This window comes from Cyrtonyx montezumae, unplaced genomic scaffold, assembly GCF_038088225.1.
Source record: "Cyrtonyx montezumae isolate F1298 unplaced genomic scaffold, pur_monq_1.0 scaffold_7, whole genome shotgun sequence".
NCBI classification, from domain to species: domain Eukaryota; kingdom Metazoa; phylum Chordata; class Aves; order Galliformes; family Odontophoridae; genus Cyrtonyx; species Cyrtonyx montezumae.
The window spans coordinates 14570375-14591392 of record NW_027072078.1 but is presented as its reverse complement, the minus strand read 5'-3'; the positions used below and the strand labels follow the sequence as shown (position 1 = coordinate 14591392).

Here is a 21018-nt window from a genome sequence, read left to right as displayed (position 1 = left end):
ATCAGATTTGAAGATACTTATGTATGCTGTCTGCTCTGTCTGAGGCACACAGACAACACTGAGAGTGTTATTTACTGCTAGGAAGGAGGGAATAGTCAGTGGAATGCAGAATGAACCATGTGCCCCATAGAAAGGTATCAGCCCTGCAGTCTTGGTGCACTTCTAGTTTGAAACATATCCTCTGTCTTTCTCAACACCTGAGATAACCTCAGTTTATGATGGATGCAGTCAGTGAAAAGGACGTATGATGTTAAGCTATAAAAATACTAATGTTCATTCTCTCCATGCTGCAAAACAGAGTGCTCTGCAGATGTATTATGGTGCTGCAAGTGAGTTATCAGTTGTTTAGGAGAACAGATTGCCTATCTGTGTGCTCAAGCAGTGCTTTCATTGGCTATAAAAACACTTCTCCTGCCTCTGTGCCCCCAGCTGTCCCCATCATGCACCAACCTGCATTTCTGAGGATTTCCCAAGCTTCTTCTGCCAGTCCAATGCAGCCCAAGTTCAGGCTGGCTGCAATACACGACACAGACTGTTTGTGTATTTATTAATGACTCAGCCTGTATTTTATTAATTAGGGAAAAGTTCATGTTGTCTATGATGCAAAAACAATTCATAGTCTGGACAGGGAGGCATGCAAATGTGTGTGTGCAAGAGTAAACATGTGAAAAGTCTTTAAAAGCTGTGAATGGGTCATGAGCTATGAATGGGTTTTTGTAATTGTATAGAAGCAAATTAAAATGCTGAAAGTTTTTTTTTAAGCTTCCCCATTTGGTAATGTTTCCCACCTTTGTAGATCATAAGCTGAGTGATTTTCTTTTTTTTTTTGAGAAATTTTTTATTGGGTTTTTTTTCAGAAATTTTTTATTATATTGATCTGTAAAATATATGGATGTAGATAAGAACAGCTCTGCATCAGCAGATAAAAAAACTGAGTTAATATTAGTTTCCCACTTTGACCACTGTACTTTTCTACAATTCATTTTTGCAAGTGAAAAACTTGATTTTTTTAAACTGAAGTCTTAAATCTTGTTTTTTTAAATATTTCTTGCACAGTAATGACCTATATAATTTATTGCTGCTCACTGGCAAATTATGCTTCCTTCTAAACACCAGCCTGACTACCCTACAGTAGAGATTTGTGCACCGTGAATACAGAGTGGTTGGCTTGGCAGTGAAGGGCTGTGCAGTTGATGCTCCCGAACAGCTGACCCCAGGCTCTGTGTGCTGGGATTCATTTTTAACCCTGTGAAGATGGGCATGTGGAGAACTGGACTGACGTTGCCTTTTGTATGCTTTATTCTAGGCAAAGCTTGCATTCCAGAAAGACATGATCAAGCCGCTGGCTCCTGCGTTTCTCTCCTCACCGTTGGCTGCTGCAGTGTCATCGGCGCTGTCACTCCCAGCCCGCCCTGCAGCCTCCCTCTTCCAGGCACCTGCCATTCCCCCAGCCCTCCTCAGGCCGGGCCATGGGCCCATCCGTGCTACACCTGCCTCCATACTTTTTGCACCATACTGAGTCTGTTGGTGTTAAAGGGAGAGAGCTATGATCAGTAGGAAGGGTGAAAGAAGGCAAGCAAGGGGTCTTTTAAAATGCCACCCAGCGTGACGTCTCAACCATCTTCACCATAAAGTTCATTGCTGGCGGTACTGCGTTTTGAAGTTTAGGCAGCTCACTGTCTTGGTCTTTCCCTCCCTCTTAATCCAGATAGAGAATGATTTACTAAAAACTTAATTGTTCATTGAATTGTATCATTAGAGATTAATGCATCGATTATTATTTTTTGCAATGTGTATGACGTACCTTGGAAACAAGAAACATAAAATATTTTCCTGACAGACTTGAAAATTAGGGTCTTCCTTACTCACACCTAAGTATATAGCTCTCTGAAAACCATGGAGATGTAATCTAGTGTGGAAAAAGGTAAGTGAACAAAGTGCGTGATTGTGGGCAACATCTCCAAATGAATTGTGTTTTCTTTTCAGTGTGCTCTTGTTGACAGGGATTATGTACTGTCCTAGGCCCCCGTACTGGTGTATCTTGTGTAGTACTAAAGATGTACTGCGTCTGATGTTAAGATTTTTAGTTTCTGTGCAGTTGTTTGAAAGCAATGCAGTGCTGAAGCTTTTTAAATTTTTTTCTTTTGTGTCAGACTTTATATTTAGAGAGATTAAAACTAGAAAGCCATATAACACATAGTTAAGATTACTACTTGTTTGCTACTTTAACTTATTTTCGTTGTTTCTTTGCTGATGTTGCTAAGCGATGTTTAAAGAGGAAAAAAAAGCTTTTCAGTTGCACATTACCACAACTCATATGCATTGTTCAAGAAGACAATGAATCCATGTAATTGTACGTAAATATCCTTTTTTTCATTTCTAACTAGTTTTTTTTTCGTAATGATGCTGCATAATATTGTGGCTCCTAATGCAATAATGTACAGAACATGAAATATTTATAATTGACTGTCTTATCTGTTTACTGAATATATTGCAGTAATGACCCACCTCTCTTCTTAGCTCCCCAGCCCTTTTATAAAGGTGATATCAATATGCAGTACTCAGACTGAAGTCATTATGTGACAATGGGGACAACAGGTGGAAGAAAGGAAATATATATATATATATATATATATACACATAGAATTAACTTTTAGAGCATCTTTATCTGCAATCCATAATAGTAAAATGTCTGTGTATTTTTTTAAATGTATCTTTTCAATAAAATAATAAGAAAAATATATGTTTCATGTTTTTAATTATTGGTACGGGAAAAAAAAAACACCTGAGAGACAAATTTATCTAAAGGAATCTTTAGGAGCGAGTAAAGGTGTAATAAAGTGTAATTACAGAACCTGTATTTACTTCCCTTGTGTTCTAATTTCTTTTCAGTTCTACATCCTGTTACAGCCTTTACTGGAGCTTTTTGTAGTAAGGCTGTAAACATTTAGTACATCAGAGATTCAGAAAGGAGCAGGAGAACCAACTGGGTCATTATGGCTTTTCTTATTCCACCCCCAATATGCTGTGACATGGTTGTGCTACCTCTTAATGAGGTTAAGGATTAGCTTTAAAGCCAGCCTGGGCATACCTGCAGCTGCATGCAGGTTGTTTTGCAGCCAGCATTTGCTCTGAGGCATGGCAGTCTTCCATAGTCTGCTTGTCACAGCAGACTATGGAAGGCAGTTGTTTGGGGGAGCTTTGAGAGTATGATCTGTCACATAAAAATCCTTTCTTTGTTAGTACAAAGTGAAAAGTAAGGACTGCAAGAGTAAAAAGACTTAGCTATAGGGATGTTGGGGTTAACACTAAGCCAACAGGGCCATTTCAAGTCCATAAAGGCCAAGGAGTAAAAATGTTGGGTACTTCACAATATAGAATTTACCACCAATGTATTCCTCATAGTTCAACATACATTTGCAGGAAATGCTCTCTGTAATTCTGCCCAATTTCCATTATTCTGTGGAGCAGTCAGCTGTGCTGTGAGGGGTTCACAGCTGGAGAATCACCTACAACTGAATATGAAAGGGAGTCTGGGCTTTTACCATCCTCTAGGGAGGCAGCGATAGTTGTGTTAGTCCTGTGGATGGTGAGAATAACAAGGTGGTGCAGTGACATTCCTCTGTGTGCGTATGTGTGTGTCTGATTTTTGTAAACCGGGGTCAGATGCAGACAGGCTCAGTCACCCAGTCCCTCCAGAGGGGCTGCTTGCATGAGGAGCTGAACTCTTTTCAACTCGAGGTGGGTTTACAGGGCTGTATATTTCAGCTGGATGATTAGGAAACGGTAGTTGTGTGTATATTTAAACACTACTTTTTTTCTGCTCTTTAGAACCTACTACTGACGATGAGAAGTTGAAAGCTATTTCTGTTTTCTGCCGTAGAAGTTGTTCCCATACAAAATACAGAGAACTTGTACTGAGGAGGGAACCAGTCAATGGTATGTGGATTAATTGGACAGTTGTTTCAAGAAACTTCGTACTTGGAAGAAATATCTAGGTCTCTAAGAGTGACTGTGTCTTGTCATCCAGCAGCAAGCAGATGCAATGCAAGGAGCTGAAGGTCTGCATTTGTGAGCCAAGGAACATTCCCCTTCAAAGTCATACTAAAGCCCTCTGCATTCTCTGTATGTTTTGCTGACTTCTATTTTGTGTACTGTAACTCCATTTGCCTCCAAAGATTTGTTTGCGATAGACACAATTGAGCTTGTGAGAAAATTCATAGAAGATAAATGGCAAACCCTTCCCTTCTGCCTACTGGGATCCTGGATTTTAGAAATGAGATCTCAATGAGAAGAAAATGTGTATCATACAGAGGCTATTGGCCACTTTTTTGATCTGTTAGGATGTTTTCTCCTGAGATACAATATCTCAAACAGCTGGCTATGAAATTAATGGACTCATTTAACAAAGAACTAGTTCTGAAATGAGATATTTTTGACACAGTTTCCATTTTGAAGGAATGCACTGAAAGCACAAATCACAACCTGACTGTTACGGTAACAGCATCCAATTCCCTTGTGTTGGTTACTGTTCACTGTCAGAATGACCATGGTGTGGTTACAAGTTGTTGCTGTGCAAGAATTCAAATTTGGGCCACCAGAATAAGGCTTGTAATGAACCTACAGTGTTGGCCAGGGTTCAGCACCTGGCACTGCAAAATAAATGTTTCCTGGAATAAAGAGATAATTTTGGTTAAAAAGGGGGTTACTCTATTTTACTCTCTCTACTCTTAAACTATACATTTTATTGGTAGAAAAGTTTTTCAAGCCACATTTTAAAAAATGACATGGTTGTTTAAGCTTTCCAGGAAGTATTTCACTATCTTTCTGCATCTGACAGTGGCCTGGTGAGCCCTCCTGTATATCTTCTGAACAGTCATCTTGAATAAGTGAGGTACTCCACAATTTATTCATGCTTGGTTGGAGAGTAACTCTATACAGCTGGTCCCCTGTGCCCTTCTGGTCACAGTGGTCATTACGATTTTCTAATCGTGTCTAGTGTGTCTTCTAAGCATTTTTATGTCATCTTAAGCATTCTTGAGTATTTATTGGAATGAGCAACTTGTGAATGGTTTGGGTTGTAGGGACTTCAAAGATCATCTTATTCAAACCCCCTGCCATGGGCAGGCCTTCCACCCACCATCACAGGCTGTCCAGGACCCCATACAACCTAGCCTTGAATGTCTCCAGGGATGTACACAGCCTCTCCATAATTCTTAAATATTATAATGTTTGGAAGGTAAAGTAACATTGACTTAGAAATGCTTCTTTTTGGTTTAGTATCTTATTCATCTTTATTTGTACTGATAGAATGCTGTTACCATGCAGACCTGTATGGACAGAAAACGTACTGTGAACCTGCATGTGCTGCAGCATGCTAAGAGCAAACTCCTACCAAGCAGGAAAAGGCTGTACCAAGCTTGCTGTCTTCGAAACACTGAAAGAGGACTCCAGAGCCTGGAAAGAGGACAGCCGTCCTCAAAAGAGTTAAGATGGAGGATCCAGGCCTGTGAAAATGAAATAGGACAGTGGGTCTACCCAATGTGGATTTTCCAGCCTGGTGCTACCAGTGATTAGATGACTGCCTGTGTGGACAAGCAGGGATGCACTGCTTTGTCTTCAGTTAGGTGCAGCGCACTCTTCAATGCCTCTGTGAAGATTTGCAGAGCGCACTCATCGTGTGCAGGCATCACAGAACCACGACTGCTTTTCTGGGCAACCTGCTGGAGATGAGGCTGCCACCCAGAGGGATCACTGCAAGCTGGAGATATGGTCGAAAGCTGGCGAGGTGCCAGACCGAGGTCGAGTCCTGCAGCAGAGGAGCTTCACCATTGCCACCTTGCAGCCTGGGGCTGTTCCCCAGAGAACAGCTGGACAGGACAGAGCCCGGGCCGCGTGAGGACACCCCAGTGTTGTGGTAGACAAGTGGAGCACAAGTCTGCAGTGCACCCTTGTGGCAGCAGAGCCTCACTGAACGCTGCGTTAGCAATGCCATGGTCAGCGGGGAGTGGGAGTGGCAACTCCCCTCTGTTCATCACTTCTGAAGTTGGACTTGGTGTCAGCTGTCCAGTATGCGGCCTCTGATAGGAGAGAGACCATGGGTGAACCTCGGAAGACCCCACCATCATAAATCATTCAAGAATGCTAAAAGATGTAATGTTTTCTGCTGAGAGTTCAAAAAGAAGCATCACATTCCACGGCAAGAAGAAGCTGTGGGGAAATTTGTGATACTTAATGCAAACTGAGCATATGTAACATCATGGGGACCAGCTATGAAATGCTGAACAAAGACAAGCATCTTACCTGTCATAGGCTGAAGGGGAGCTAAGAGGAGGAGGTATGTTGAAAGGTGAGAGTCAAAGAGGTAGGATGAGGAAATAAGATTTACTGCAGGTTTATGGTGGGCTTTGGGGGACCTGAGGTTGTACATTTCAGACCATAAAAGGGATGCTGCAGTAACTGCAGTGTGGTGAGTTCCAGGTCTCAGCACGTTTTGCCAAAACAATTATGCTTCCCCATAGGAATCATTCATTTAAATGATTTGAAGATCTTCAACATGGAATATATTTTGGTAGAAAAAAAATCTCAGATTTGATTGCCTCTTATGTTTACAGCCAAGCAACTTCCATTGGTTCATCAAGTACCACAACTAACACCTGTTTTGCATTTATCTGTGGGTTCATGTGTTCTGCTTCAATGTGCTGCTTTAGTTTTGAATCACGTATTTCTTGTGCACCCTATCAGACTTAAAAAGGAAATACTTATATTAAAATTGGTCTTTTTTTTTTTTAAGGCATTAGTAAAGGATATGTTGGCTGTGTACTGAAGTAGCAGCAAGAGAATTGATTGTAATAGACAGTGAGGCCCCTGCTAGCTGAATCTGATGAATATATACTGGTTTATGCAAGAAAGATGCTGAATTTAAGAAGACTGTTTGCAATTGCAGCAGAAGGGCTATAGAAGCTGGAGACAGTTTTCTGCATCTGGAGAACTGGCCAGCAAAATCCAGAGGATGTGGTTGTACTGTCAAATGTAAATCCACTGCTCAAAAATTCTCTCTCTGAAAACAAATTCAGATCTGTGCAATCACGCAAATAGAAATGATTTCTGTCTTCCTCTTAAATCAATATAGCCAAATATTGCAATTTTATTACACAAGCCAGTGGAACTAAACTGAATGGTAGAGTTCAAACCTCAGCAGCTTGATTATTCTTCACTGGTTGTTTGAGGGAAAAAAAAAAAGAAAGAAAGAAAGAAAAGGTACTTGCATGCCTCTACTATTTGCTTAAAGCTTTCCTTCCCAGGTGTACTAAGGAGAGGAACAGGCACAGTCGAACTTGTGGCAATGCAAATGCCGGGATGGCCTCATCTGGCCCTGTGAATTCATTCACATCAGAGCAGAAGCTGGCAAGTTCAGGTCAGTCTTATATAAAGTGGTTTCAGGAGCTGTTAGCTGCTTTGAGCTGCTTCCCCAGACCAGCTGCAGCAAGCGTCACAAGGGCACACAGGCTTCTTTTTCAAAATCGGTGGTTTATACTTTAGACGTGGAATGTAATTTTGGCTGATTTAAATGCTCAGCATGCACAGTAGCCAGCTTGTACTGTCAGAGCAGTAAATCTGAGCCCTGGTTTTCAGGATACGTCAGTCAATGAGCACCCCGCTTGCACTGCGAACCCCAATATGATTCTTTTCCAGTTACGGGTATGTCCACTTATTTTCCTCAGAATTTCATTCTTTTTGGTAATTCCCATGCTAAAAAAGATACCGTTTTTGGTTAAGCCTTCTCCACAAGAGCCATCCATCCAATTTACTTTTCAGTTCAGACACTTCCTCTACTTCAGCTGTAAGGGGAGGCTTTTAAAAGTTCAAAGACTGATTTCTGCCAGCCAAGCTCTTGGCTATCTCATGTCACAGGCTACTGCAGCACTGTTCTGCCTAGCCTTCTGACTGCACCAGCTGACTCTTTGATCCTCTCTCGAACTTCTTCCCTGACCACATTAAGCCACATCATTTGTTTCTCCGGCCCTCTGTCAGTTTCCTAAGTCCCATCTCTTCTGGTCTGCTAAGATATCAGCTCCCTCCTCCATTTCTTCACTGAAGTCTATCTTAATTTTCTAGCTAGTGTTGGTGAGGTTTTTCCATTCTGCCGTTGAACTTGAAAGCAGCTCCTTAAATTACCAAGTCAACAAACAAACTGCCTTCAAAATCCTGCCTATAGCCCACACACAGCTGCAAAACCCACCTCCCAAATGAAAGAACCACCACAACACCTGCAGAGAGAATAAACCTGGCAGATGATTTTGGAAAGCCTGACTGGAACTCATATTTCAGCACAGGAACACCTAAGAATAGGGGACACCACAGTCATGACCCTTCTTATTTCATCTGCCTAAGCTCTGTCAGCCTTGACTGAACTAAGCACAACTTCTGGCAGATCTGCTGCTTGCCTTGCAGGGTCAACAATGCCTGTGAAATCTTCCTTTTTTGCGATACTTTATCTCTTTGGGAAGGTTGGTGGTAGCTTCATTCAAAGTTGCAAAATCAGGTTTTCATGTAAAATTTGAATTTTCAAAAGTTCTCTAACATCTTCTGCAGAGGCCGAATGAAAATTTTCAGTTGAACATTTTCATCTCAGTTGAGTAGTGTGAGCCCACCCACTGCCAAATGGGGCAAAGGAGATGGTAGGAATTTTGTTGATAAAAGAGCAAATGCATTCTTTCTTTTCTTGACTGTGTAACTCCTTATGTGATCCCACAGAGACATGCTCCTGTTTGGAAGGCAGTCCACCTTCCCACCTGTTCTCAGCAGTGCAAGGAGGAGGGTGCATGAGGCATGACTCATGATGGGTCTTCAGTTCTTAATTTCCTTTCCTGCTGACCTGTACCAGAGGGACAAGAGATTTAGCTCCTTTTGCCTACGTGCCACCCCTGGGCCCTTTTCATATCTTGAGCAGTTGATCCTCTGGAACACATCAAGACCATGACTTCTCGTGTCTGGGCTTTCTGCCTCCTTAATGGCTGAGAGGCCGAGTTCCTTCAGCAAAATACTTCAGTGTGAGATTTACCCATGACTTTCACAGCTGAGTGTTTGCTGATGAATTCTTCAGTCCTCAAGAAGAAAAGGAGATAGGAACAGGAACACAGTATCTATCTGACACCTGTTTGGACTTCATTAGTAAATGCTTTCTGCTTGTAACAGCTACAAACTGTAAATCCCACACTCCTATTCTTTGCTGATGCTAAGCTGACTCCAGCTATATTCCCTTTATTCTTTGTTATCCACCTGTGAACGTGCAAATATGGATGCTCTTTGCCACCTGAGCTCGTTGTGCTGCCAGATCTGGCACCAGGGGCATGAACCAGCTTCAGTGGTTGCTCTCAGTAAATGATTTAGTGCAGAAAATTAGGATTAGTGGTAGTAAAAGGCACCAGAACTGCTCAGATCAAAAGGGTGATAAAAATTAGATCTACATTTTCAAACGCAGAAGTTAATTTTAAAAGTTATAACGTTCCCTCTCTGGGATGGAATAGCGGGGAAATGTCATTGTGCCTTCTGAACCATTGGAGCTAGCCTGCTCCACAGCCTTGTGTCATAGGGGGAAATAAAAGCACTGAATAATTTTAGCCTCCATTTTTAAAGGAAAGTAATGGAGATGAAAATTAATCTTAAAATATTTTTCCTGTAGCAACTGCTAGTCATATTCCAGGATGATGCTCCACTAGAACAGAGAAGAATTGTGAGCTGCTAGGAGTTGAAATGCAATTGTTTAAGCAGGAAAACATACTTATAAAGACTGCTGGTGCTTGTTTTATGTCCTAAGTAATCAAGAATTCAGTTATGATAGCAAGACACTTTTATGCTGTTACTCAAAAAATATGTGACTGAAGAGTTAATCCAGAAGCTGCTTGATAGGTCTTATGAAGTGGACCATCAAGGAGAGAATTCAATGACAAGAAATTCATTAGGCCACTGTAACTAATTATACTGGCATCTTTCTTTCTGTACGCTTTGGTGTTATCACCTATAAAATCTAATTGTGCATTAAAAGTCTTCAAGTTTGCTGTTTTCTTTTTTATTATTATTATTTTAGAATTTTAATTGCTGGAGCTAAAATTTAAACAGCCCAATTTGACTATGTGTCTTGAAAAATATAGAAGAGATCTCTTCATTTTCCACAAGGCACATTTACATTTACTGACTACATCTTGAGATCCAGCAATTTTTTCAGGTCAAGGAGTTAGAGGAAAGTAATGAAAGACCTGGCTGATGATGGTTATTTCTATTTGAATGTTTACTGGATATTTACTCTCAAGTAGACATTCAACTGTATGCTGTACTTCTGTAAAAACACAGAACATTCATAGTGAATGTAGACCTTTAAGACTACTAGAATTTGTCAAGTACTTACAAAATCTCAGTAAAAATATTGGTGAGCACAAAAAAATAATACATTTTCTTCTTAAAATGAGAAAGAAAGAGCATCTCTTATCCTGATTCATTGGCATAGTTTGGCTGTGGCTTAAGGAAGGAACAAACAAAAGCTATTTCATGTTGTTCCTCAGGAGAAAGCTGGATTAGGGTTTTACCTAGAGCAAGAAACCTGAAGATATGCAGCACAGTTGAAATGGTACCTCTGGGACTGCATAAGTAAATCATCCATTGCAGATCACATCTAACATAGCAGTTCCTGCATAGCAGCAGAAATATCCTCATGGAATCAGCCTCTGATCCCTCTGCCAAATCCTGGCCCCAAAATGCTTGTCCATGTAGGAAAGAAACAGGTACTTGTTTGCCTAGCCACAACCTCCTGAGCCACCCAGAATCCTGGGTGGTATTTCATGCCCCTTGTGCTCTTGAGTCCAAGCAGTAAGTGTCTTAGATATGATGTAAATGTATACATATCTCTCGATACGTATGTGATATGCCAATTTAGACTCATTAGCTAGTGCATAATTATGCCTGATTTGACATCACTTCTGAACTCAGTCCATTAAGAAAATTTAAATTAATATAACTTATGTTCTCTGAGGCACAAAGAATCTGACCTTAAATGAACTGAGTACAAAACTGCCTGGTGATTGATTTTTCAATTTAATTATTTAGAAGTTAAATGTGACACTTTGCAGGCTACTGAATCTAGGTCAAATAGCTGGGATACTAATAATAGCCAGTTTTCTGTGAAATCTAGAGGTTACACTGAACAGTAAATCCAGTCTGTAGAATCTTGCAAAGGCTTTGTTTTATGCAAGACTCACACAAAACTAAGCCAGAATAGCCCAGACTTCCTTAGGCAGTCAAACATCATCTAAATTTACTCTTTCCCAGAGTGTGTTTCTTCTCTGTGAGCAGTTCTGGGCATCACAGGTGCAGAAAGAAGCAGGGGGTCTGCAGGCTGCAGTTCTCCCCATCCTTATTTAATTCCATTTTCATTCTATTCTAAGAAGGAACATGAAAGATGCCTTGTTCACCATATCACATAGCTACAAGCAAAGATGCAAATGCTTTCCTTGCATCCAAGAAGAAAGCATGCTTTTCTGAAAGACACTGGGAGCTTTGGTTCTGTTCTTCACAGGAACATGGTCTATGATGTGACGGTAGCTGTCATGCACACCTTGAGCTGGGTGTGCTTCTTCCCCCCGTACACAGCAAGTACAACCATGGCAATTCAGGGTGGGTTTATTTCCGTGCTTGTGCCAAGGGTTTTGTATCAGGGATCTTATAATCAGCCTTGGCACCTGCTTCCTATATATTCAAGCTTCTGGCCCAGACAGCTTAAAAAATAAATGAACAAAGTGCTTGGCACAGCAAATTAATGTAGAAATGAAGAGCTGGAAAAAAATGACGAAAATGGGCATGAAGATAATGATTGGTCAAAACAGCAATTAAAGTCTTGTTGAAAATGTAAAGACTTGGGGAAGCTGAGATGGAGGACAAAGATGAAGTGTTGCATTTTAAATGTAATAATTTAAATTATTAAAAAATATGATTTATATACTACACAATTTCCATATACATGTATATATATATATATGAAATCTGAATAAATATGTGCTGTCTAGTGCCTCTTCTGTTCATGCTTTTTTGTTTTTCTTTGTAGATGCAGTATAATTAGAAGCACTGATGTCTTGTTGACTTCCCAGGCTTTGTCCGGGCACTCCAGGAGTGCTATGACCCAGGAGCTGGTGTCAAGTGGCCACGGTGTAGATGTTTGGAGAGTGCTGCTTGTATCTTGTCGCTCTAAGGCAAAACAGAGGAAGGTATGGGTAAATCAGAATTAGGGCTTTCTGATTACTGCGCAAATGTGTTGGCAGTTAATGAGAATTTCATTTCCCTTTTCCCCATAACTCCTAAATGATATAGCAGAGCTGCGGTGCTGCTGGGTGGCATGGTGACACCTGGTGGCAAACAGGGAAAATGCGGCTGGGAGGGGACACCGCAGTCGCTAACACTGAAGCAAAATGGGATCCGGGGGGGAGCGCGATGTGAACTGTAGGCGGGCAGTGAAAAGTGGAACATAGTATGTTCTGAACTGGATAGAGAAGCTTAACTACATTCTTTTAAGTAGCAAAAACAGCTCTGATAAATGTATTTATTATTTATCTTTTATAAAATATGCTGCATAAAGAGACTGTTATGGTCTCTCTGGGATCATATACTGTCTATTTAGAAGCAACTGCAGATATCAATAAGATGGGACCAATTAGTTTAGCTGAGTAAAGATGTCTCCTTGGATACCATTCAAGAGACTTCAAGTATTGCTCATGCAATAAAACTGGCAGAATAACAAAGACATTGTCCCAGATTATCATTTGTGAAGTGAATCTGGTGAGAACACCCACCCTGTCTCAGGGCAGAGGTTGTGAGGTCTGTAAATGCCTGCATGCACCTCACAGGAGGGCAGGGAGCCAGCCCCCAGACTACAGTGAGGGGGAGATTGTGACCTCAGTGAGCTGCTGGAGGATGCTACCATTTATCTCTTGTGTTACTTTTAGTTCCCATACAATGCCTGCCAATAGATTGCATAAATAGGAGATGTTTACACAGAAGAGGAGGTTTTTGTAACCTTGTTGTATCATCCTCTCCATACCCTGTTGTATGTCATGTAATGAAAACATGGGTTGCTCTGAGCCTGCCATACTTAACAGCTGAGGGTACAACTGAATTGTTATTTTGAGATTCTTCTGTCAACTGAATGTTCATTTAAAAATTTAATAGCTCACACTTTCTGAAGAAGCAGTGAAATTAGGTAGTTGGTATTCTTTGTGTTACATCTCTGAAAACTTCATGTCTGACTTCTCTTCCGCCATTCCATATTTCCTGTTGTCTTAATTTGTATGATAGACTGTTGTTTTTTGCACTTTGTTTTCATTTATTTTGTGTTTGTTTTGACGAGGATAAACTCTTCCTCTAAATAACAAGTCTTGAGTTGAAATATCTAATTATCTGAGGGCACCACTATTAATAGGACTTGCACACAGCCACACAGAGCTCCGTTTTTCTGTCAAAATGGCCTTGCTTTCACTTTACTGTATCTCAGAGGTCAGCAACTGCTTCACTTTCAGGACATCACTAGAAAAGAAAGTAAGAAGAAAAACTTCAGGCACATTCTTTCTTCACATAATTCTCAGTAATTTTTCACCTGTTAGGACAATATTTCAAGAAGCAGAAGTCCAGACTAAAGTGCTTTTGTCATATTGAAAACTTGCCTCGCTAATGTGTTTTTTCTTTGTTTTAAATTAAGTGATAAGTAGGTCAAACAAAAAAGTTAGTGAAGAAGAAATAAAATATCAATATAATCACAACATCCAAATGAAGACTGTGAACAAATGCTGACAAGCTTTAGCATGGGCAAGCTGGAAAAGCTGTAGCAAATGCAGGAATTGGTGGTGTTTACAGGTAAGGAGAAGCAAGTATTTCCACTTTCCAAGAAGTCTTCATTAAGGCTCATACCTGAACAAGCCTCAATGACAACCATCCTGGATTTTAGTGCTCTCACCAATGGGATAAAGAATTGTCTATGTGTTGGCATGTGTAGCAGGAATTGGATATGCAAGGATATATTGCTCAAGAGATGAATTAGCCCTTCATGTTGCTGGACACTGTGCAGGTGCTCGTGGTAGAAGCTGTACATGAATGATGGAATTATACAATCATTAATGTTAGAAAGGACCTCAAAGATCAACTAGTCTAAACATTCACATGCCATCAATATTGTCCATTTAACCATGTCCCTAAGTATTACATCTGCCTAGTTCTTGAACACCTTCAGGGACAGTGACTCCACTACGTACTCGGGCAGGCTGTTTCCAGTGTCCAACCTGTCTTTCAAAGTTTTTTCTAATATCCTACCTGAGAGACTGACCCCCCACCTTGCCACAACCTTCTTTCAGGCAGTTGTAGAGAGTGATAATGTTTTCCCTGAACCTCTTCTTCTCTAGACTGAACAATCACAGTTCTCAGTTTTTCCTCAGGAGACTTGTGCTCCAGACCCCTCACAGCTTTGTTGCCCTTCCCTGGATGTGCTCCAGGGCCTCAATATCTTTCTTGTAGTGAGGAGCCCAAAACTGAATGCAGCAGTTAAGGTGTGGCCTCACCAGAGCTGAGTACAGGGGAATGATCACCTCCCTTCTCCTGCCGGACAGTGTTTCTGATACAAGCCAGAATGTCATTGGCCTTCTTGGCCACCTGGGCACACTGCTGGCACATGTTTAACTGAGAGCTGACCAACACTCCCAGATCCTTTTCCTCAGCGCAGATTTCCAGCTACTCTGCCCCTAGCCTGAAGCATTGCCTGGGGTTGTTGTGATAAAAGTGCATGACCCTATGCTCAATCTTGCTGAACTTTGTCCCATTGGTCTCAGCCCAGGGATCCTGCAGGAGGCACAGGACAGGAACCATCCTCAGCAGTGCCTGCACACTGCACACTTACAGGAAAAGTCTGTGAAACAATGCAGAAGAAAAGAAACAATGCACTTGCCACATTGGCTGAGGCTAGCAGATCTGAATTACCTTAAATTTGAGGAAGGAAGATGTAAATTAGACATTGGGGAAAAATAATCTCATGGTTTGAGTGAGTAAGTGTTGGCATTGATTTCCTAGTCTTTGTTCTTAAAACCTGCAACAGAGATTTCACAACCTCTCAGCAAACTTTTGCCAAAAATGACTCACTGCAGAGTAATGTGTTGACTGGTACCTCAAGATCTCTTGCTGCTACAGATCTTAATAGTCTGTATACGCACAGGTCATTGATTCACCGATTTGTTCAATCATTTGACAACTTAGACCCAGTATTTAAATCAGAAGTCCTAAATCAGCCACTAGTGTGGTTGTATTATAGAATGTTTTGATGCATTTTTGCTAATTGGGTGCTTCTGTATTAAGAGCAAGTTACCTTGTAGCCTGACTCATAGAGAACATTTAAGTGCAAGTACTAAGGAGCAGTTAATGCTGTTAAAAATACTCTGCAAGAAAAGCAAACAAACAAACAAAGAAAAATCAACTAACTGAGAAAAAAAAACAAACAGAAACTAAGTAAAATATTTGTTGCTTTTTTCCCTAAGGAATCCACAGTTAAAGATTTTCTCAGTACCACCTGTTTGCATGACAACCAGGGCTTGTGGTCTTCTTGTTAGGTCATTGTATTCCTATGAAGTATACCCTTTATACCGTTCTTCCTGGAAAATCCTAGATTCAAGATTTTGGTGAACCAGAGTAAATACCTCTAGGTATTTATAAAAGGCTACCTTTAGCAGCCTTTCTTCTGCTTTTCCTGCCATGTACCTGGCAATGCAGAATGGATTTAGATGGATGTAGTCAGTGACCCCTGAGACGGCTTGCTAACAGGGACAGGAGTCACCTGCTATCTAAAGTCATCTTTATTTTGTCTCCAGGGATGATAGTAACAGCTGGCTAGCTCATAATATGAAGCATGCAAAGAAAACCACTTGGGCACAGTTTTAACAAACTCAGATGCACTTTCCCACTATCTCTAAATTAATGAAGACCCTGAGATGTCCCCGCTACTTGTTTTGTAGCTGCTAGAAGAGTTTGTTATAAACACATTCCTCAGCCTCTGCCACAGGTCTGTCTGATGGATAGGAAAACATAAACTGGGAAATAAATATTTATGATTTATAGTTGCTCACATTCTTTTATTTATGGATTGTTCAGTGCAGATGCCTATCATAACGGTAAAACTGAGCTAGATTTCAGCATTTATGATTCATCTGCCACAGAAGGCTTAAATCACCCGAAATGGCTCTGAACTAAATTATGGAGTCTTCACAAATGTCAGACTTTTAAGGAAAATAAATTTATGTCATACAGTATTGGAATTGACCAAAAAGGCTATCTTGAATCCAAGGGACTTATTAACTATCTCTTGAATACTAGCTGCAAAATTGAGAATAACTGGCAATGAAGAGTAGCTGCTAGAGGTGCTGTTTTTCCAAGACCATGGGGTTTACTAGCCATCTCATCTGGCTATATACCAAAGGGTTTCCAAGAGTCATGTTTTGTTTTGAGAAATGAAGTGTCTGCCATGGATAAAGTGAAAAGTTTTGTTATAGAAAAGCACTGAGAAATAGAATTCATGAATGGCACTCAGATATTCCATATGAGTCTCTTCTTTTAGGTCCTTTATCAGCCCTCCGGTGAAAGCATGACTACTTGGATCTACTGATATGAAACAGATAAACTGATATGAAACAGTTTCTCAACTTAGAAACAAACAACATAGGAAAAAAAAAACCCATAGGTTGAAAATTGTTCTGAGGCTAACATAGTAAGTCTTATCACTTTTAATGTAAAGTGCTGGGGAAGAAGGACACCTTCTGTGTGAGACCTAAACATCCATTATCAGCTTCTGTGATAGGTCATTCCTCATTTACCCCAACATTTCTCTCTGGTACTTGCATCACAAGTTGTGTCAGCCAGCAACTGGGCATCTGCTGTGCTTCTTTTTGCTCACACTAAGAAAAAATGATCTTGCCCAAGAAAGCCTATAGTTTAAGTATATAATTAAAAATTTATATATCCTGTTGAAGAAAATGAATAGGGCAAAAGAACAGAGAATAATAGTAATAGATATGGTATTTCCCTATTCTGTTAGTTGTTGTACTATGACTACATCTCTTTTCCACAGAAATATCAGTCTGCCCTTGCCCATCCACCTTTGGGGATAAGTTTTCTTCTGTAGCTTTTACAGTAATCAGATATTGTCATCTTTATCCCTTAGTTCATATTGGTGCCTCTTCCTTTTAGGTGTGATTCATTTTTGGACTGCTCAGATTACGTCAGTGTGCTGATCCTTAACCTAGATAGATGTTTTCTCTAACCCAGCAACATACATTCACTTGTTTACAGAACCCTCTCACTAACCGTTCTAGCACCATACTTAAAATTCTTTACTATTTTGTTGTTTTTTATCTCCCACAATGTATCCCCTTGTGAATTATCACTTGCTTGTCCCAAAATACGTCTTCCTCACTGCAACTGTAAGCTGTATACCATGTTCTTTACTTTCGAGTTCTGAAGAGGCTCTTTCATCTTTCAGTACTGTTATTATGCAAATCAGTTTTCTTTCAGTATTTTATTGTCCAAAGATCAGATCCTCTTCCCTTGCCACCATTTCAAGATGACCTTCATTTGAAAGTAGGGCCCAAGACTACAGGTACCAGAGAGGAAAAGTTTTTTTATCAAGACCTTAATTACCTCTAAAGCAGAATATTTTCTAAGAAACGAAGAGCTGCTGCATTTTTATAATGCATTTTTGACAAGCCGGTGTATGAGACATTTCATTGCACTGAACTGATGTGAGATCTCTAACATTTCACCCAGGTGTAGTGCCTGTGACAAGATAATGGTATGATCAGTACACTGTCTTTCAGAAACACTAATGCCACTTTGTTGTATTGCTTTTTGTGGTGGTGTATGTTTGTTTGTTATATCTTCCAGAGGCACTACCATATGAAAGCAAGGAAGTTTCCAGTTACTCAAGGAGAAAAGATCTTCCTGATCAACCCTCCTGTTTCTGGTACTTTCACTCCAACGTGGAGAGTGCTTTTTGCTCTGCCAATGGCCAGACTGACTGAGAATAGTGACAGCACATCTCTTTAGCAGAGGGATAAAATTCGGATTTTATGGACTTGTTATTTTTTTAATCAGCGTTGGTTCTACTGCTCTGAAGCCAGGCTGGTATAGAAAAGATGTTATTCTTGTTCTAAAGACTTTCTGAAAACTAAAACTTACAATAGGCATTTTGTGGATGGACCCTTGCCTGAATTCCTGAGAGCCACCGTGCCATATGAAAAGTTGGTTTCTGAAGACAGTTTCTGTTAGAGGTGCAGCCAGGGCTGGTTAGGAATGAAATAGCACATTTGCAGCTTAAAGAGTTGTCCCTCTGCTGATTCTTTGGGAAATAGTCTAATTTAAGTTGATGTTTGGGTTTTGGTCCAAGTCAGGCTGTTTGGGCACATTTCTCACTGTGATAGTTCATGCACAATTTCAGTTTTCTTGACTTAATGAAGCTGAAATCACAGAATTATTGTTGAATGTAAATAATTCCTTGATAGAAAAGATCTACTAGATTTTTATACCTTTGTCTGTTAACTAACATTTACAAGCAGGCTGCAATATCATTTGCCTATCTTGCTTATTTTGGCTTCATCAGCAAACAGCGCAGAAATAGATTGGCCTGACTGAGGAAGACTAGGCCATGCTGGTGCCACTCTAGAAATTAGCTTTGGCTGTTACTTGCTATAGATGTGTCTCTAGGAGGTAGGCTTGAAAGTCTGTTTTCTTTCTAATGGCTCCAAAGAGACTGTTTTTTATTTTATTTTATTTTATTTTATTTTATTTTATTTTATTTTATTTTATTTTATTTTATTTTATTTTATTTTATTTTATTTTATTTTATTTTATTTTATTTTATTTTATTTTATTTTATTTTATTTTATTTTATTTTATTTTATTTTATTTATTTTTGCAGAGCAGCTCAGATAAGCCAGCTCTGGTCTGTTTTTCTTGCCATCCTGAAGTTCTGAGTGCTGTCAGTGGGGCAGCAAGTTTCCCAAGAAGCAGAATTCCTGCATTCCCTGCAGTGTGGTGCAGCCACTCCAATATGGCCAGACATAGCTGTGCACAGACCTGGTTCACTGACTTAAAAGGTTGTTTCCATCCCTTCCTGATGGTAGAAGCCAGCCTGTGCAATTCATCATTCACAAAAGCTGCTTAAAGAGTTACTTGCTCCATAAGCCAGTCTCTTTGATGTGAATCACTGAAGGGGAAGAAGTGAATCTAAAATAGGGAAGTTTAACAAACTATTATATCCTTCCCTTAATTAAAGGTTTGGAGTGAGGCATGTAGATGGAGAGATAATGAACTTCTCCCTTTATCCACAGATAGTTTTCCCTCCCCCTTTAATCTTGGCTCTAAATATGACTGGCAGAGTCGCAGTGTGAACTGCAGCTCCTGTGTGACTGGGGAGAGCACCTGGTCTCTATGAGAGGCTGTACTTCATTTATCATCTTAGATGGAGCTCTATTTCTGTTTTCTTTGAATTGCATACAATTGAATTTCAGGCCTTTCAGAATTCATATAAAAATGATAATCTAGTTGCAAGCGACAAAAAAAATAGAAATTCTATTTAAAAAAAGAACAAGAAAGCCTTCACATGATTATCCTACAGGAAGGACAGTGAATGTGTGATATGAATAAAGATGCAATGGTAAGAAAGATCTCTCTTTTGAGTGGCAAGATGTTTCAGGACTGAGATCACCATGGTCCAGTGCAGAGAGGAGGTGACATGCCCTGCCCAGCTGGCAGCAAGATTCGTGTGTTGGCAATGGCTATAGAGATCACGCAGTTGCTTTTCAGCCCTATGCTTCCACTGTGACAATTCTCACAGTGTTCAGATAGACTGAATAAAAGAGATGGGTATGCATTGATTTTCCTCATCAGAGCCTCTTGAAATTCTTGTGCCTTCAGCTAAGCTTTTGCAGTCCTCTGCTTGCTTTAAGTCACAGCTCTATATGGCTTCCGATACGTGATTTATCGCATTCACAGATAAGAGAGCCTGTTTTGGCAATGATGGACTGGGCTAAGCAGCGAGCAGACATTTATATGGGTACTTCTCAGTTAAGAGGATCATTCTGTCAAGCGCAGGTGAACACATGAATTGGGCTGCTTGCACAGAGCCAAATGAAACCAGCTCTTACAGTGCTCAGCATCAGGAAATAAAGTGTTTCCTTGCTTGGGAATACTCAGTAACAGTGAGGGGGAAATCATAGCCTGTGGGCACTGAAGATGCACTATGTCACAGGTGCTCTGCATTGAAACATGGGATCCCACAAACCTGTGATGGGTTCATTCAGGGAGGAGTTTGAGAGGTGTTTGGGAAAGGCAGGGAGGAAGCATCCTGCATATGCACAGAATACTTGAATTGTACAAACTATCATGGCTGTATAGGTCATATTTCCTTCAGATTAGTGGCCTCATGGAGAAGTCAGAGCAAAGAAGTGGCTCCAGAGTTTCTTCTGCCCCTCGTGGTCCCTCTATGCCCTTAACACAAGGCCTGCAGTTTACACCACTCTGCTGAAGCCTCTTCTCAGCTCTGACAACCATGGTTCTTCTTGTGTTGCATAAAGGAAGTGGTCTCCTTGAGAAAGGTCAAACACTGAGCCAAAAAATCAAAACAAAACAAATAAAACATTTGCTGTGCAAGCAAAGGAGGATACTAAGACAAGAAATCAGGTAAAAACTGGCTTCATAAAAGGGACATAACAAGGTCTACCACAGCCCTTCTGTTGGGCCTTCTACAATGCTAGGTGCTTAACTGAAAATTGACGTTAACAAAGCCTCAGTGCACAGGCCTCTCTTTCTTTGATGTTAGGAAGATCTTTTTATTTCTTTTGCATCTGACAAGAAAAGCTTGTTTTATAGAAATGATACTTTTTATATCATGGTGGCAGACCTGTACTACATCCAGTACTGTAGGAAATAAGTTGGACTTTTGTTACA

At 40.4% G+C, this 21018-nt stretch overlaps 1 protein-coding gene across 3 annotated transcripts in view; it reads left to right on the top strand.

Moving 5' to 3' along the window:
- ZNF385B (zinc finger protein 385B) overlaps positions 1–2819 on the top strand; it is a 140654-nt gene extending 137835 nt beyond the window's left edge. For all 3 annotated transcript variants that reach the window (XM_065750485.1, XM_065750486.1, XM_065750487.1), the window contains one exon: positions 1307–2819. In XM_065750485.1, the coding sequence (XP_065606557.1) occupies positions 1307–1519 (213 nt within the window). In that variant the 3' untranslated portion in view covers positions 1520–2819. The remainder of the gene's footprint in view (positions 1–1306) is intronic.
- The last annotated feature ends 18199 nt before the right edge of the window (positions 2820–21018 follow it).